We start from the raw sequence: 20675 nt of genomic DNA, 5'->3' as shown, positions 1-20675 counted from the left end.
TTTATAGAATGGAAGACATATTACAGAAATTGAGATGATTTTGACTGGTTTTACAATGAAAGGTGCCTTGAAATTGAGCTCAAAGTAGCAGAAATGTTCGATTTTTACCAAACTTCAAAAGTAAACAAATCGTGCCAAGCGTGCAATACACATCAACTGGTGAGTCTAATATTCTTTCACAAGTGCACCAATAATATTTATACCATTTTTTACACTAATGCAGTAGTCTGCATAACAGTAAATCTTATATTTTTTGTGAGAATAAAAATTCAAAGTGGAAAGCAAAAGAATATAAGAGGGGCCTTGAGACGTGACTAATGACTAGAGGAAATGTCATTTTAGTGCCAGGAATGTCTATCTTGTTTATTCTGGACCCTATTCTGAAATTGGCATCTTTTGAAATTTGTGTGAAATTGGCAAAATTGCTAAATTCTGACCACTGTACTGGATAGTTGAATTTATAAATGGGTGGTTTCTTGCACCCATTCGATAGAAAAAATGGAGTTCTAGCGAAATATTCATGTTTTTTGTCGACTAGTACAGTGAAATTGGCCGAAAATGGGGCTCAAAGTGGGCAAAATCGCCGATGCGTAAACATCGCCGAGACCGCTAACTTTGCGAGAGCATAATTCCGTAAGTTTTCTATCAAATTTCAAACTTTTGGTGTCGTTATGATCGGAAAAAGATTCTCTATCTTTTCATAAGAGAAAATAATTTTTTTTTTTTTAAATTTGGCCGACCCTGAGAACGAGTTTCGGAGAGGGCCTGTCGACCCTCAAAGGGTTAAACAGTTTTGTAAAGTCTTTTCTAAGTTTATCTTCAAATTTGCCAGTCTTCTCTCATGTAGTTTACATTCATTAATTTTTCATAGCTTCTCTTCAATACTTCTCATTGGTGCCTACATATACAGTGGAACCTTGGTTGTTGAATTTAATTCATTCCAGATGTCAATTCGACGACCAAAGTAGATGACTACCAAAACCATTTTTCTCATAAAGAATAATGTAAATAGAATTAATCCATTCCAGACCCAAATGACAATATAATAATTTGTTAAAAATGTACTAACTGCTACATAAAACTAAAAATGAATACTAAAGGAAACTTTAACTGAAATACTGTACTAAATGAAAATTTAACTGCCTCTTAAATAAGAGAACTAATGGCATCCTGGAAGCAGGACGTGGAGAAGAGGGGGTATGCTACTGCTTGGAAGGAGAGTCCTATTAATGTGTCAGGCAACCATTGTGGTGTTGTTTCTCTTCTTTGTCTCTCTCCACCACTAACATCTGGTTTACTGGTTCTTTGTATCACTAAAAACTTGTCCAGTGAGGTTTGTTTCAGGCTTCGTTTTAACACATGTCTGAATTGAGACATTACACTGTCATTGTACATGTTAGAGAAATGGATGGCCACTGCTTTAGATGGTATTTTTCAGCAAACTCCTGCAATTCATGCCATTTAGCAAACATTTTCTTGACAAGTGTAATGGGCACATCATCCCTTCCCTCTTCCTCTGATGACAGCTCCTCTGCTGCAATCTGTTGCTGCTGCTCCTGAAGGTCTACATGTCCTTGTGTGGCGAGTTCAGTTCTATGCTCCTTCTCCAACTCCACATAATCTTCAGTCACCTCTAGGCCCAAGGTTTTTGTATCAAACCAGCCCCAACTAGCCTTGAATGATTTTTAGCACTTGTTTACCCTTTTTTTTTTTTTCCCAGGTCGTCGTCATACAACTGCCTTGCTTTTTCACAAATAATTGCCTCTGAAACACTCTGACTGTGGAACTGTTTTTCGTTTATCCAAATCAACAAGACTTTTTCAACCTCCTCAATAATTTGTGGCTTTTGCCTTGATACCACTTTCATGCCTTTTACAAGGTCCAGTGCGCATTCTGTAAGCACGTGACCTGAGCTGTTGGCATTGTCGGTTGATAGCCAAGAGAACGTATGAAAACCAGGACATATTTTTCTTGAATTTTTCGTACAAAAACTGCTTTGTTCAACAAATAGTGCAGTTGACAGCCAGGGTTCCATTATATATATATTCAGTGGACCCCTGGTTATTGGCCGCTTCTGTTATTGGCCAACTTGGTGATTGGCTGGTTTTTTGGTGCCCGGTTATCGGTCGTTAATTTAGTGATCGGCCATTTGGGACGTATCCGTCCAGCGGCTGGAGCCGCTTGTGAGTCAGTCTGACCATGTCTTTCGGTGTATGAGGAAGCTTCTGCTCATACATCCAAACATTTCACTTGTCTTCCATTGTTTTTTGTGGGTTTTTTTTACAGTGCAACTGTGAAGGTGTGTAGTTAATAAAAGTATTAGTCAGAGGGTTAAAGAGGGGTTGTTGAGGTGGTTTGGTCAGTTAGAGAGAATGGATCAAAGTAGAATGACATGGAGAGCATTTAAATCTGTAGGAGAAGGAAGGTGGAGTAGGGGTCGTCCTCAAAAAGGTTGGAAGGAAGGGGTAAGGGAGGTTTTGTGGGCGAGGGGCTTGGACTTCCAGCAGGTGTGTATGACGTGTTCGATAGGAGTGAATGGAGACGAATAGTATTTGGGACCTGACGATCTGTTGGAGTGTGAGCAGGGTAATATTTAGTGAAGGGATTCAGGGAAACCTGTTATTTTTATATAGCAGGACTCGAAGTCCTGGAAATGGGAAGTACAATGCCTGCACTCTAAAGAGGGGTTCGGGATATTAGCAGTTTGGAGGGATATGTTGTGTATCTTTATACGTATATGCTTCTAAACTGTTGTGTTCTGAGCACCTCTGCAAAAACAGTGATTATGTGTGAGTGTGGTGAAAATGTTGAATGATGATGAAAGTATTTTCTTTTTTGGGGATTTTCTTTCATTTTGGGTCACCCTGCCTCGGTGGGAGACTGCTGACTTGTTGGAAAAAAAAAAAAAACTGCGAAATAGGTATCCATGGCTCCAGAGAAATTTCCTAGTAAAGTTCCTGTTGTAAAGAAAGTGAGAAACACCATGGAATTTAAGAGTGAAGTGTAGCAGGCATGCAGGGAGTGTAGCAGGCATTCCAGAAGCCAGCATTAGTCTTTATTGAAGGTATGTAATATTGATTTAATTGTTAAGAAAATACTTTTTGGTGAATATTTTTGTCTGGAACAGATTAATTTTAATTACATTAATTCTAACGGGCAATATTATTTCGGTTTTTGGCCATTTCGGTTTTAGGCCAAGCTTCTGGAACGGATTACGGCCAATAACTGAGGGGTCCACTGTATACAGCCTCTCCTCACTTAACACCAGAGTTCCATTGCTAAGACCACGTCGTTACACGAATTTGTTGCTAAGTGAGGAGCATGCTATAATGGTAGTGGGTTTGTGTCAACCATCCTTGATATTGTTTTAATGTCACCTTTGCACCATTTACAACACTTGGTATATTTTTAAATGTTTATACAGTAGTGTACTGTATAAAGAAATAAACAGAATAGAGGAAATAAGCTCTGATATACATTATTTAGGTATAAATACTGGTCAGAGAGCCCGTTGTAAATCCGAGGCGTTGGTAAACGAGCATTTCGCTAAGTGAGGAGAGGGTGTATTTAAGAATGAAAATTTCTTTAAATGGATCTATTAATTTTTTTTAACCACCTGTCTCTTGCCGAGGTAAGGTGACCCAAAAAAGAAGAACCTTTTTATCACTCACTGTCTTGCCAGAGGCACTCTGACATTAAAGCTCATATGCTCCTTGAAACTGCAGTATCCTCTCCCCTTCTTCAGAGTGTAGGCACTTTACTTTACACTTTCAGTACTCAAGTCCACCTAACTGGTTTTTCCTGAATTGCTTCATAATGATTACCATACACTACAACAGCATGTCAGTCATAAAAACCACTTGCCTCTTCTCAATCCTATCAAACATATGTGCACACACGCATGCGCGTGCATGCACACAATGCACAAACATTCATGCACATGCGCGTTCACATGTGCACACATGCACATATACATGCGCGCGCGCACACATGCACACACACATGCACACACACATGCACACACATGCACACACACATGCACACACACATGCACACACACATGCACACACACACGCACATGCATGCACACACGCACATGCATGCACACACACACGCACATGCACACACATGCACATGCACATGCACACACGCACACACACATGCACACACATGCACACACACATGTGCACACACATGCACACACATGCACACACATGCACACACACACATGCACACTCACACAGGAGCTCGGACTCGACCCCTGCAACCTCAACTAGGTAAGTACACACACATGCGCGCACACGTGCGCACACACATGCACACACATGCACACACACACACATGCACACACACACACATGCACACACACATGCACACACACACATGCACACACATGCACACACACATGCGCACACACATGCACACATACATGCGCACACACATGCACACACACACATGCACACACACATGCACACACACACATGCACACACATGCACACACACACATGCACACACATGCACACATGTGCACACACATGTACACACATGCGCATGCACACACATGTGCACACATGCACGCACACATGCACGCACACATGCACGCACACATACACATACACATACATGCACACGCACACACATGCACACACGCACACATACGCACACACATGCACACACATGCACATACGCACAATACATACAACTGAGGAAGAAGTGAAGAGGCTTCTGAGTGAGCTAGACACCTCAAAGGTGATGGGGCCAGATAACATCTCTCCATGGGTCCTGAGAGAGGGTGCAGAGGCGCTATGTATACCCCTAACAGCAATATTCAACACATCTATTGAAGCAAGGAGATTACCTGAGGTATGGAAGACAGCAAATGTAGTCCTAATTTTTAATAAAGGGGACAGACAAGAAGCACTAAACTATAGACCAGTGTCACTGATGTGTATAGTACGCAAAGTCATGGAGAAGATTGTCAGGAGAAGAGTGTTGGAACACCTAGAAAGAAATGAGCTTAACAGCCAACACGGGACGGGAAATCCTGTCAAAAACCTTCTGGAGTTCTATGACATGGTGACAGCAGTAAGACAAGAGAGAGAGGGGTGGGTAGATTGCATTTTCTTGGACTGTAAGAAGGCATTTGACACACTTCCACACGAGATTAGTGCATAAACTGTAGGACCAGACAGGGATAACAGGGAAGGCACTATGATGGATCAGGGAATACCTGGCAGGAAGGCAGCAGTGAGTCATGGTACACATGGTGGGCACCTGTGATGAGTGGGGTTCCACAGGGGTCAGTCCTAGGACCGGTGCTGTTTCTGGTATTTGTGAACGACATGATGGAAGGAATAAACTCCGATGTGTCCCTGTTTGCAGATGATGTGAAGTTGATGAGAAAAATTCAGTCGGACGAGGACCAGGAAGAACTACAAAAGGGATCTGGACAGGCTGCAGGCCTGGTCCAGCAATTGGCTCCTGGAGTTCAACACCACCAAGTGCAAAGTCATGAAGATAGGGGAAGAGCAAAGAAGACCGCAGACGGAGTACAGTCTGGGGGGGACAGACTACAAACCTCGCTCAAGGAGAAAGATCTTGGGGTGAGTATAACACCAGGCATATCTCCTGAGGTGCACATCAACCATATAACTGCTGCAGCATATGGGCACCTAGCAAACCTCAGAACAGCATTCTGCCATCTTAATAAGGAATTGTTCTTGACCCTGTACACTATGTGTGTTAGGCGCATATTGGAGTATGCAGCACCAGTTTGGAACCCACATCTAGCCCAGCACATAAAGAAACTAGAGAAAGTGCAAAGGTTTGCAACAAGACTAGTCCCAGAGTTAAGAGGTATGTCCTGTGAGGAGAGGTTAAGGGAAATCAACCTGACGACACTGGAGGACAGGAGAGATAGGGGGGACATGATAACGACTTACAAAATACTGAGAGGAATTGACAAGGTGGACAAAGACAGGATGTTCCAGAAACTGGACACAGCAACACGGGGACACAGTTGGAAGCTGAAGACACAGATGAATCAAAGGGATGTTAGGAAGTATTTCTTCAGCCACAGAGTAGTCAGGAAGTGGAATAGTTTGGGAAGCGATGTAGTGGAGGCAGGATCCATACATAGCTTTAAGCAGAGGTACGATAAAGCTCATGGTTCAGGGAGAGTGACCTAGTAGAGACCAGTGAAGAGGCGGGGCCACGAGCTTGGACTCGACCCCTGCAACCTCAACTAGGTGAGTACACATGCACTCTCACATGCACACACATGCACACACACATGCACACACACATGCACACACACATGCACACACATGCACACACACATGCACACACACATGCACACACACATGCACACACACATGCACACACACATGCACACACACATGCACACACATGCACACACATGCACACACATGCACACACGTGCACACACATGTGCACACACGTGCACACACATGTGCACACACGTGCACACACGTGCACACATGTGTACACACGTGCACACATGTGCACACACATGCGCGCACACATGCGCACACACATGCACACATCAACCAAATAACCGCTGCAGCATACGGGCGCCTGGCAAACCTGAGAATAGCGTTCCGATACCTTAATAAGGAATCGTTCAAGACACTGTACACTGTGTATGTTAGGCCCATACTGGAGTATGCAGCACCAGTCTGGAACCCACACCTGGTCAAGCATGTCAAGAAGTTAGAGAAAGTACAAAGGTTTGCAACAAGGCTAGTCCCAGAGCTCAAGGGAATGTCGTACGAGGAAAGGTTAAGGGAAATCGGACTGACGACACTGGAGGACAGAAGGGTCAGGGGAGACATGATAACGACATACAAGATACTGCGGGGAATAGACAAGGTGGACAGAGATAGGATGTTCCAGAGAGGGGACACAGGGACAAGGGGTCACAACTGGAAGCTGAAGACTCAGACGAGTCACAGGGACGTTAGGAAGTATTTCTTCAGTCATTGAGTTGTCAGCAGGTGGAATAGCCTAGCAAGTGAAGTAGTGGAGGCAGGAACCATACATAGTTTTAAGAAGAGGTATGACAAAGCTCAGGAAGCAGAGAGAGAGAGGATCCAGTAGCGATCAGTGAAGAGGCGGGGCCAGGAGCTGAGTCTCGACCCCTGCAACCACAATTAGGTGAGTACAATTAGGTGAGTACACACATGCACACACACATGCACACACACATGCACACACACATGCACACACACATGCACACACACATGCACACACACATGCACACACACATGCACACACATGCACACACATGCACACACACATGCACACACACATGCACACACACATGCACACACATATGCACACACATATGCACACACATATGCACACACACATGCACACACACATGCACACACATGCACACACACATGCACACACATGCACACACACATGCACACACACATGCACACACACATGCACACACACATGCACATGCACACACACACACACATGCACACACACACATGCACACACACACATGCACACACACATGCACACACACACACACACATGCACACACACACACATGCACACTCACATGCACACACACATGCACGCACACATGCATGCACACATGCACGCACACACACACACACACACACACACACACACACACACACACACACACACAGGAAGTATTTCTTCAGCCACAGAGTAGTCAGTAAGTGGAATAGTTTGGGAAGCGATGTAGTGGAGGCAGGATCCATACATAGCTTTAAGCAGAGGTATGATAAAGCTCACGGCTCAGGGAGAGTGACCTAGTAGCGATCAGTGAAGAGGCGGGGCCAGGAGCTCGGACTCGACCCCCGCAACCTCAACTAGGTGAGTACACACCACACACACACACACACACACACACACACACACACACACACACACACACACATGTTAGAGACACTACCAGAGAGAGAGGAGAGGATGAACCAGCAAGGTTGGACCTTGTATTCACCATGAGTAGTTCAGACATCGAGGGTATCATGTATGAAAGGCCCTTGGGAGCTAGTGATCATGTGGTTCTGTGCTTCGACTACATAGTTGAGCTCCAAGTGGAGAGAGTAGCAGGAATAGGCTGGGAAAAACCAAACTACAAAAGGGGGAACTACTCAGGCATGAGGAACTTCCTTTAAGACATTCAGTGGGAGAGGGAACTGACAGGAAAACCAGTACAAGAAATGATGGACTATGTAGCAACAAAATGCAAGGAGGCAGAGGAGAGGTTTGTTCCCAAGGGAAACAGAAATAATGGGGAGAACAGAACGAGTCCTTGGTTCACCCAAAGGTGTAGGGAGGCAAAAACTAGGTGTACTAGAGAATGGAAAAGGTACAGAAGACAGAGAACTCAGGAAAATAAAGAAATCAGCCGAAGAGCCAGAAACGAATATGCACAGATAAGAAGGGAGGCTCAGAGACAATATGAAAATGACATAGCATCAAAAGTAAAGACTGACCCGAAGCTGTTGTACAACCACATCAGGAGGAAAACAACAGTCAAGGACCAGGTAATCAGACTGAGGAAGGGTGATGGGGGAATTCACAAGAAACGACCGAGAGGTATGTCAGGAGCTCAACACAAGATTTAAAGAGGTATTTACAGTGGAAACCAGTAGGACTCCAAGAAATCAGAACAGGGGGACACACCAGCAAGTGCTGGATGAGGTACATATAACCAAGGAGGAGGTGAAGAAGCTGCCATGCGAACTTGACACCTCAAAGGCGGTGGGACCAGACAACATCTCTCCATGGGTCCTTAAAGAGGGAGCAGAGATATTGTGTGAGCCATTAACAAAGATCTTCAACACATAATTTGAAACTGGGCAACTCCCTGAGGTATGGAAAATGGCAAATGTAGTCCCAAATTTTAAAAAGGGAGACAGAGATGAGGCACTAAACTACAGACCTGTATCACTAACGTGTATAGTATGCAAGGTCATGGAGAAGATCATCAGGAGGAGAGTGGTGGGGCACCTGGAAAGAAACAAGTGTATAATTGACAACCAGCACGGTTTCAGGGAAGGAAAATTCTGTGTCACAAACCTACTAGTTTTATGACAAGGTGACAGAAGTAAGACGAGAGAGGGGTGGATCGACTGCGTGTTTTTGGACTGCAAGAAGGCCTTCGACACAGTTCCTCACAAGAGGTAACTGCAAAAGCTAGAGGACCAGGCACACATAACAGGAAAGGCACTGCAATGGATCAGAGAATACATCGGACAGGGAGGCAACAACGAGTCATGGTACGCGATGAGGTGTCAGAGTGGGCGCCTGTGACAAGCGGGGTTCCACAGGGGTCAGTCCTAGGACCTGTGCTGTTCTTGGTATACGTGAACGACATAACGGAAGGGATAGACTCAGAACTGTCCTTGTTTGCAGATGATGTGAAGTTAATGAGAAGAATCAAATTGGACGAGGATCAGGCAGGACTACAAAGAGACCTGGACAGGCTACAAGCCTGGTCCAACAACTGGCTCCTTGAATTTAACCCTGCCAAATGCAAAGTCATGAAGATTGGGGAAGGGCAAAGAAGACCGCAGACACAATATAGTTTAGATGGCCAAAGACTGAAAACCTCACTCAAGGAAAAAGATCTGGGGATGAGTATAACATCGAGCATATCTCCTGAGGCGCACATCAATCAGATAACTGCTGCAGCATACGGGCGCCTGGCAAACCTACGGATAGCGTTCCGATACCTCAGTAAGGATTCGTTTAAGACTCTGTATACCATCTACCTCAGGCCCATACTGGAGTATGCAGCACCAGTTTGGAATCCACACCTAGTCAAGCACGTCAAGAAATTAGAGGAAGTGCAAAGGTTTGCAACAAGACTAGTCCCAGAGCTACGGGGATTGTCCTATGAAGAAAGGTTGAGGGAAATCGGCCTGACGACACTGGAGGCCAGGAGGGTCAGGGGAGACATGATAACGACATATAAAATACTGCGCGGAATAGACGAGGTGGACAAAGACGGGATGTTCCAGAGATGGGACACAGACACAAGAGGTCACAATTGGAAGTTGAAGACTCAGATGAATCAAAGGGATGTTAGGAAGTATTTCTTCAGTCATAGAGTAGTCAGGCCATGGAATAGCCTAGAAAGTGATGTGGTGGAGGCAGGAACCATACATAGTTTTAAGGCGAGGTATGATAGAGCTCATGGGGCACGCGCGCACACACACACACACACACACACACACACACACACACACACACACACACACACACACACACACACACACACACACACACACACACACACACACACACACACACACACACACACACACACACACACACACACACACACACACACACACGCACACACACATGGTGACAAGAGAGAGAGGGGTGGGTGGATTGCATTTTCTTGGACTGCAAGAAGGCGTTTGACACAGTTCCACACAAGAGATTGGTGCAAAAACTGGAGGACCAAGCAGGGATAACAGGGAAGGCACTACAATAGATCAGGGAATACTTGTCAGGAAGACAGCAGCGAGTCATGGTACGTGGCGAGGTGTCAGAGTGGGCACCTGTGACCAGCGGGGTCCCGCAGGGGTCAGTCCTAGGACCAGTGCTGTTTCTGGTATTTGTGAACGACATGACGGAAGGAATAGACTCTGAGGTGTCCCTGTTTGCAGATGACGTGAAGTTGATGAGAAGAATACACTCGATCGAAGACCAGGCAGAACTACAAAGGGATCTGGACAGGCTGCAGACCTGGTCCAGCAATTGGCTCCTGGAGTTCAATCCCACCAAGTGCAAAGTCATGAAGATTGGGGAAGGGCAAAGAAGGCCGCAGACGGAGTACAGTCTAGGGGGTCAGAGACTACAAACCTCACTCAAGGAAAAAGATCTTGGGGTGAGTATAACACCAGGCACATCTCCTGAAGCGCACATCAACCAAATAACTGCTGCAGCATATGGGCGCCTAGCAAACCTCAGAACAGCATTCCGACATCTTAATAAGGAATCGTTCAGGACCCTGTACACCGTATACGTTAGGCCCATATTGGAGTATGCGGCACCAGTTTGGAACCCACACCTAGCCAAGCACGTAAAGAAACTAGAGAAAGTGCAAAGGTTTGCAACAAGACTAGTCCCAGAGCTAAGAGGTATGTCCTACGAGGAGAGGTTAAGGGAAATCAACCTGATGACACTGGAGGACAGGAGAGATAGGGGGGACATGATAACGACATACAAAATACTGAGAGGAATTGACAAGGTGGACAAAGACAGGATGTTCCAGAGATTGGACACAGTAACAAGGGGACACAGTTGGAAGCTGAAGACACAGATGAATCACAGGGATGTTAGGAAGTATTTCTTCAGCCACAGAGTAGTCAGTAAGTGGAATAGTTTGGGAAGCGATGTAGTGGAGGCAGGATCCATACATAGCTTTAAGCAGAGGTATGATAAAGCTCACGGCTCAGGGAGAGTGACCTAGTAGCGATCAGTGAAGAGGCGGGGCCAGGAGCTCGGACTCGACCCCCGCAACCTCAACTAGGTGAGTACAACTAGGTGAGTACACACATGCACACACACATGCACACACATGCACGCACACATGCACGCACACATGCTCACACATACGCACACACATATGCACACACATACGCACACACACATCCACACACACATATGCACACACACATGCACACACATGCACACACACATGCACACACACATGCACACACATGCACACACACACACATGCACACACACACATGCACACACACACATGCACACACACACATGCACACACACATGCACACACATGCACACACACATGCACATGCACACACACATGCACACACACATGCACACACACACACACACACATGCACACACACACACACACATGCACACACACATGCACACTCAAATGCACACTCAAATGCATACACACGTGCACACACACACACACACAACCACACAGATGCAACCCCATACACACACATACATGCACACTCACATGCACGTGCACACACACACGCATGCGTGCATGTTGAATGTCCAAGTCAGTTGCATGCCTAACCACCTCTTACCCCCACCCCCATCTCCCAACCAACAAATATCTAGGATGACCCCCCCTTCCCCTTCTTCCCTTCATTATAGATTTATACACCCTCTTAAGTCATTCTATTTTGCTCCGTCCTCTGTAAATGTCCAGATATGCACTAGAACCCTCTCAGCCCCCTGAACAATATTTCTAATCTCCAGACTGAATTATTGGCATAATAGTCACACCATACGTTGCTCTCAGACATGACATCTTCAGTGCTGTCAGCTTCTTTCTTGCTGCAATGTTTGCAACTCATGCTTCACACCAATGTAAGGTTGTTGATACCACTGTACTCTGTTATGTTTTTCCTTTATACCTCTTTGGATAAAGTTCTTTGTCTCCAGATGCCTCAGTGTACCACCCATCCTTTTTCCTCCCTTGGTTCATGTAGTCTTTCGTAAACCTGTTTGCCAACAAGTTCACTTCCAAATACCTTGTCACATTCACTTCCTCTATACTACATCCTTCCTATCTGATATCCAATCTTTTATTACCTGTATTTTTGTTATTCTGACCTTGTTCTTTCCTGTGTTAACTTAATTTCCTTCTTTACTTACCTTCCCAAATTAGTCTACCAGTCTTAGCAGTTTCTCTTCAGAATCGCCAAATGCAACCATGACAATTCCTGCTTTGTATTTATTTCTTCATCTTTTAAACTCATTCTTCTCCCGAAGACCCTAGCATTCACTTCTTTAACAACCCGATTTATAGATATGTGAACTACCAAGGTGACATGAGACATCAGTCGAAGGCCTACTTTTACTGGAAAATAATCTCCCTTTCTCCTACTCTGCATACCTTAACCTGAGCCTCATTAACCCATAAAAGTTTGACTACTTTAAGTAACCTGTCACCTATTCCATACACTTGTAATAATTGCTGCATTACTTCCATATCGACTCTTTGATGTGCTGTTCCTCATTCCATAAATTCAACAAAATCCTGTTTCCTTTATCTAAATTTTGCTCACTTGTGTGCTTCAATGTAAATACATGCTCTATGCAGCCCTTACCTTTCCTAAAACCTCCTTCATCTGTAATTCTGCTGTCTTTTCGTTAATTCTTACAATAATAATTCCCATACACTTCACATGGTATACTCAACAGGCATATTACCCTAAAATTTTTGCTCTCTTAATAACCCCCCCCCCTTTTTTTTCCAAAGGAACTATGCATACTCTTCCAGTCCCGATGTCCCTCTCTCTTTCATACTTTGAACAAATGCATTAAATTAGATAGATGTGTTGGAGGTAGTGCCTCAGGGCTTGGTCATGTTCATTAAAAATCCTCTTATCACCTCTTCATCTGTAAACCATGAATAGGATTTTGACATTTATTTTACTACCTCCAGGTAGTAGACCAGTTGGCCTCAGTTGGCCATGGAAGCTCTGCCATGGGGGTAAGTAAGAGAGGGTCCTCATTTCTTTAGTGATGGTTCTCGCCTTCAGCTAAATTTGTACTGCAGACACACTTGGTCTGCTCCATTTTCTCCAACCACCTATTGCCATTTCAGCAAATGTTGCATTGTTATTACATTAAAGTATGTATTTTTTCTTATTGTAGGTCAGTATTTTATAAACTCATTTTTGTTAGTGTTCCTGTATCCCATTCTTTACATAATTTATTTGTGTGTGTGTGTGTGTGTGTGTGTGGAGAGTTTTTTTTTATACTTTCATGGTCAAATTTGTATGAATGATTCTTGAGGCAAATGACTTGCAAAATCATAGTAACAGGATTGCAGATAAATGACAGAACTTGTGAAGCTGTAAGAGAACCCATGGCAGGTGAGGTTTAGGACTCGCCTTCCATGGGTTCAAGCCTTGCCTGTGCAATGATTTCTTAAGGCAAATGTTTTAGGTGCTCCCTGGTCTTTTGTCACTAATGTAATTAATGTTTAAAGATTAAACATGGGAACCAGCCCCTAGAGTTTTACCAAACAGAACAAGGCAATTTGTAAATAGATGCATATTTTATTGCCTGCTGTTATTTTACTCTACTGGTTCAAAGCAAGTGCTTAGTTGCCATATCCAGTGAAGGAGCTGGAAAATGTTAGTCATCACATTGTTCAAGCTAAAACCACTGGATATTTTTTAACTAGTTGCAGTTTTGCAACGAGACACTGAGGATATAATTATTCTCTAGCAGTCAACCTAATCTATAAGAAAATACTGTTTTTCTCAGATATTTCCTCTTAGAGCATTTTGTATCTGGTGGTTTCTATACAGTTGTGTTTTGTACCTTTATTGAGGGGTTTGCTTCATTTAGTATTTGAATGAAAGTGGTTGCACAAAACTTGACCCATTTTCTCTAATAGGTTAGTTTTTGTGAGAGTTGCTATTGTATGAAAGTGTTGAGAGGGGAGGGGCTAAGTGCAGTGTACATGAGGAAATTACAGATTGGAAATACTGATTGTTTCCAAAACTTGTAAGTAAAAAAATCCACCGAAAAGTCTCATGTCTTGTTTTCCTTGTTTGTGGCAATAGGTTGGGAATCAAACATTTACACACAACCTATTATAGGTCCTCCATCACAAATCTGGCATCATTGGGACCTGTAGTGTGCTGGATTACTGAGCTTGCCGGATTACAGAGTTGGTTAGGTTAGAATACACTTAATAAAATTAACCAACTTGCACGAAGTTCATTTAATATCAACAAAAATCGAACATTTCCGTTACCTTGAGCTCAATTTCAAAGTACTTTTTGTCATGAAAGCAATCAAAATCATGTCTATTTCTGTAACATATCTTCCATTCTATCAAATGAGACCAAACAAACGAGAATACAACCATAAAAACCATACGAAAATACAGTGGAACCCCGGTTAACGATATTTTTTCACTCCAGAAGTATGTTCAGGTGCCAGTACTGACCGAATTTGTTCCCATAAGGAATATTGTGAAGTAGATTAGTCCATTTCAGACCCCCAAACATACACGTGCAAACGCACTTACATAAATACACTTACATAATTGGTCGCATTCGGAGGTGATCGTTATGCGGGGGTCCACTGTATACCGCAAATAGGCGGCTAATGGCTGAAAAGTGAACTTTCTTATTTATCGTCCCTCTTTTTTATTTTTGGGGTATGTTAAGAAGCATCTTTCCATCATACATTGCCCAAGTTTCGATGAGATAGCCCAACAAACAACCGAGATAAAAAAAATATTTTCCAAATATATATGACAAGCCCTAGCCAGGTACTGGAAATAAGTCACTTTGTCTGACGTTTTTGGGTTATCCTAGGTGCTCTATACATATGCTGCTATGTATGATAATCTATGCAACTGTATTTGTGTATACCTGAATAAACTTATTTACTTCTAGTCTGTCGACTGAGTACAAGAAACCGCCCATTCACCTATTTCAACTACCCAATAAAGTGGTCAGAAATTGGCAATTTGGCCAATTTCACAGATGCCAATTCCAAAATAGGGTCCAGAATAAACAACGCAGACATTCCTGGCACTAAAATACCATTTTCTCTATTCATTAGTCATGGCTCCAGGCCCTTCTTATATTACTATTGCTTACCATTTGGAATTTTTATTCACACAATAAAGTAAAAGATTTACTGTTATGCAGACTACTGCATTATTGTAATAATTGTATAAATAATGTCAACCCATTCTTGACTGTATTGGAATTTGGACTGGCAGGCGGACAGGTATTGGACGGTGACATCAATTGTTGACTCCTGAGATTCGCTACAAAATAGAACATTTCTGCTACTGTGGGTGCAATTTCAAGGTACAGTGGACCCTCAACCAGCGATATTAATCCGTTCCTGAGAGCTCATCATTAATCAAAATAATCGTTAGTCAAGTTAATTTTCCCCATAAGAAATAATGGAAATCAAATTAATCCGTGCAAAACACCCCAAAGTATAGAAAAAAATTTTTTTACCACATGAAATATTAATTTTAATACACACAAACTGAAGAAGACATGCACAGTTACATGACACTTAGCTTTATTGAAGATCTGGTGATGGACTGATGGGATGGGAGGAGGGGAGACTGTTGATCTTGTTAGTGTTTAGAAGGGGAATCCCCTTCCATTAGCACTTGAGGCAGCAAGTCTTTTTCTGGGGTTACTTCCCTTGTTCTTTTAATGCCACTAGGACCAGCTTCAGAGTCACTGGACTTCTGTCGCACAACATATCTGTCCATAGAGGCCTGTACCTCTCGTTCCTTTATCCTAAAGTATTTCACAACATTGTCAGTGTAATAGTCACCAGCACGGCTTGCAATAGCTGTGTGAGGGTGATTTTCATCAAAAAAGGTTTGCACTTTAAGCCACATTGCACACATTTCCTTAATCTTTGAAGTAGGCAACTTCTTCAATTTCTCTCTCCCCTCCGAAGCAGTTTCCTCAGGTGTGGCCTCTTACTGTTGAAGATGATCTAGCAGCTCATCAGTGGTTTGTTCTTCATTGTCCTCCTCCACCAACTCTTCCACATCCTCCCCACTAACCTCAGCAATATGAGCACTAGTTCCAGGCATTTTTTCCTGTTCACCTGGGTGTTAGTCAACTGTTGTGGGTCGCATCCTGGGGGACAAGATTAAGGACCCCCAATGGAAATAAGTTACAGTCCTCGATGATGCACTGACTTTCTTGGGTTATCCTGGGTGGCTAACTCTCCGGGGTTAATCGTTTCTCGGTAATTGTTTCACGTTAAGCCACACAAACAACACACACACCACATCTTCGAGTAATACAGCTGATGGTGGTGCAGCAACAACAACAGCTGACTGTGGTGCAGCAGCAGCTGCACCTTTGGCAAGAACAGCTTCCTTGATTGCCGTTTTCTTACCCACAATAGTAGCGATGGTTGATTGGGGTTTATTATACAACCTGACCAGCTCAGAGACACGCACTCCACTTTCATACTTAGCAATGATCTCTTTCTTCATCTCCATAGTAATTCTCACCCTTTTTGCTGTAGGGTTGGCACTAGAAGCTTTCGTGGGGCCCATGGTGACTTATTTTGCAGGTGCAATCACTACAAAGGCTGTGATAATATGAAATGTTCCAGTTGTTGTATGTTTGGAAGCGACCGCGGCGGCTGGCTGGCTTGTAAACACTGACACCCAAGGGACAAGTGAGGCGCGCTCAGGCCAAAGTGGACGCGTATGGTATGGAACGAATAGCGCTGGTCAGATTTTTAAGCGCTAGTTGAGGCAAAATTTTTGCGTTTAAATGTATCGCTAGTCAGATTTATCGTTAATCGATGCCATCGCTGGTTAAGGGTCCACTGTACTTTTCGTCATGAAAGTTATCAAAATCATATATATTTCTGTAATATATCTTCCATTCTATCAAATGACACCGAAAAAACGAGAATATAACCATAAAAAATATACCGCTAAGCGGCCGCTAATGGCTGAGAAGTGAACTCTGCTATTTATGGTTTGAATTCTTTCATTTTTGGTGTACGTTAAGAGCTATCTTTCCATCGTACATTGCCCAAGTTTCAATAAGATAACCCAACAACAACAACAACAATGATAATAATATTACTAGTAATATCTTTATTTACTACATGTACATGTACAGGGTAAACAGGTCTATTTGACATCAGTGACACACAGTGGAACCTCTACTTGCGAGTTTAATCCGTTCCATGACCTTGCTCGCAACTGGGTTTGCTCGTTTGCAGAGTCAGTTTTCCTCACTTAAATTAATTGAAATGCAATTAATCTGTTCCAGTGGAATTTTGTACCTCAATAATTTTGCTAATATCAACTTTACGGCTTATTTATCTATCTCACTTCATCTAATATGACATAATAAAGAATATAAATAACATACAACCCTGATATATACTCTAAATTGAATAAAATGTCATTCATGTGGTGGTATGGGCGGTGTCGGCGGTGGACGAGTTTGGCTGGAGACCGGGCAAAATACTTTATGAATAATTTAGCTGATATCATCTATACAGCTTATTTATCTCTCACAGTTCATCCAATATGACATAATAAACAATATAAATAACATAGAAACATGATATATACCCTAGAATGAATAAAATGTCATTCATGTACTGGTATGGGCGGTGTCGGCGGTGGATGAAAGTTTGTCTGGAGACCGGGCAAAATACTTCATGAATAATTTCGCTAATATCATCTATATGGCTTATTTATATACAGTGGAACCTCAAAAATCGAACTTAATCCGTTCCAGGAGCTAGTTCTAAGTTTGAAAAGTCTGAAATTCAAAGCAATATTTCCCATAAGAAATAATGGAAATACAATTAATCCATTCCAGAAACCCAAAAATATTCACACAAAAAATACGTTTTATAGAGATTAATCAGTTTTACGTACAACAAATACTATAGTTTTTAATTATGTATAGTAATGCATATAAAATAACATTTTTACCTACCTTTATTGAAGATTGGTGATGGCATCTGGAAGCTAGGGAGGAGGGAGGGAGGGAGTTGGGGTTAGTGTTTGGAAGGAGAATTCCCCTCCATGAGGACTTCAGGTGAAGCCTTCTCTGGGGTTACTTCCCTTCTCTGTCTTTTAATGCCACTAGGACCAGCTTGAGAGTCGCTGGACCCCTGTCTCGCAAAATTACTGTCCACAGTCCTCTGTTTCTGGTGCCTCTTTAACATTTCCCTAAAATGGGACATGGTTCTGTCACTGAACTTGTTACAAAGATGGCTTGTTTCAGCTTGCTCAGGGTGGTACTTCTGCACAAACATTTGGACATTCCACTTGGCACAAATCTCCTTAATCTTTGAAGAGGGCACCTAATTCACTTCCTATATTAACACCTTTCGCAACATCAGCTTCCTTGATTTGTTCTTTCTTTGACAGGATAGAACCGATGGTCGACTTGTTTTTCCCATACATCTTGGCAAGCTGAACAAGTCTCACACCACTCTCATACTCTTGTATTATTTCCTTCTTCACATCTATGGTGTTTCTCACTTTCTTTACCACAGGGGTACCACTAGCAAGTTTCTTTGGGACCATGGCAGCTTATTTCACAGTCCCACAAGCACTAAACACAACGAAATAATCGTAAAATGCGTGAATGAGAGCGCAGGTTAGTGTTCACTCAAGCATAAACAAAGCTAGACTGCTCACGGCACCTGCGCGGGGACGTGGACAGAGCGGGCGGCAGACAGGTCGCGTACCCGGCGGTCCAAAGACAGGGGTACATTTGATAATAGGGACACAGTTTGTCCGAAAAAATGGTCCTGTTTTCGAAACGTTCGATATGTGATACGTTCGATTTTTGAGGTTCCACTGTATCACAGTTCATCTAATATGACATAAAAAACAACAAAAAATAACATAGAAATATGATTTATATTCTAGAATGAATAAAATATGTCATTATGTAACAGGTGGAGGTTTTACAATGAAAAGTACCTTGAAATTGAGCTCAAAGTAGCAGAAATGTTCGATTTTTACCAAAGTTCAAAAGTAAACAAATCATGCCAAACGTCCAATACACGTCAACTGGTGAGTCTAATATTCTTTTGCAAGTGCGCCAATATGATTCATACCATTTTTTACACTAATGCAGTAGTCTGCATAACAGTAAATCTATTTTTTTGTAAGAATAAAAATTCAAAGTGGAAAGCAAAAGAATGTAAGAGGGGCCTTGAGACGTGACTGATGAACAGAGGAAATGTCATTTTAGTGCCAGGAATGTATTTCTTGTTTGTTCTGGACCCTATTCAGAAATTGGCATCTTTTGAAATTTGTGTGAAATTGGCAAAATTGCTAAATTCTAACCACGGTACTGGATAGTTGAAACTGGTAAATGGGGGGTTTCTTGCACTCATTCAATAGAAAAAATGGAGTTCTAGCGAAATATTCATGTATTTTGTCGACTAGTACAGTGGAAGTGGCCGAAAATGGGGCTCAAAGTGGGCAAAATCGCCGATCCGTAAACATCGCCGAGACCGCTAACTTCGCGAGAGCATAATTCCGTAAGTTTTCCATCAAATTTCATATTTTTGGTGACATTATGATCGGGAAAAGATTCTCTATCTTTTCATAAGAAATTTTTTTTTTTTTTAAAGTTGGCCGACCCTGAGAACGAGTCTCGGAGAGGGCCTGTTGACCCTCAAAGGGTTAAGGAGTAGCAATAATGTTGAAGGATAAGCTATGGCAGGAAAAGAGGGACTATAAATGTATTCAAGGATTATGTGGAGTAAAATAAAGATTGGATGTGAAAAGTGGGTTATAATAAGCGTGTATGCACCTGGAGAAGAGAGAAGTGTAGAGGAGAGAGAGAGATTTTGGGAAATGTTGAGTGAATGCGTGGGGAGTTTTGAATCAAGTGTGAGAGTAATGGTGGTTGGGGATTTAAATGCTAAAGTGGGTAAAAATGTTATGGAGGGAGTAGTAGGTAAATTTCGGGTGCCAGGGGTAAATGTAAATAGGGAGCCTTTAATTGAGCTATGTGTAGAAAGAGATTTAGTAATAAGTAATACATATTTTGTGAAAAAGAGGATAAATAAATATACAAGGTATGATGTCACACGTAATGAAAGTAGTTTATTAGATTATATATTTTTGGATAAAAGGTTGA

General features: G+C 42.7%; 1 protein-coding gene across 6 annotated transcripts in view; it reads left to right on the top strand.

Moving 5' to 3' along the window:
- LOC128702366 (transcription elongation regulator 1) overlaps nt 1-20675 on the top strand; it is a 219576-nt gene that overhangs the window by 119859 nt on the left and 79042 nt on the right. For 4 of the 6 annotated variants that reach the window (XM_053796594.2, XM_053796597.2, XM_053796595.2 and 1 more), the window contains one exon: nt 13466-13513. The exons of the other annotated variants lie outside the window; for them this stretch is intronic. In XM_053796594.2, the coding sequence (XP_053652569.1) occupies nt 13466-13513 (48 nt within the window). The remainder of the gene's footprint in view (nt 1-13465; nt 13514-20675) is intronic. 6 annotated transcript variants of the gene reach the window in all.

The sequence above is a fragment of the Cherax quadricarinatus genome, chromosome 80 (assembly GCF_038502225.1).
Source record: "Cherax quadricarinatus isolate ZL_2023a chromosome 80, ASM3850222v1, whole genome shotgun sequence".
Classification (NCBI taxonomy): Eukaryota; Metazoa; Arthropoda; class Malacostraca; order Decapoda; family Parastacidae; genus Cherax; species Cherax quadricarinatus.
Note: the sequence above shows the minus strand (reverse complement) of the source record. Positions and strands in the feature narration are given on the sequence as shown.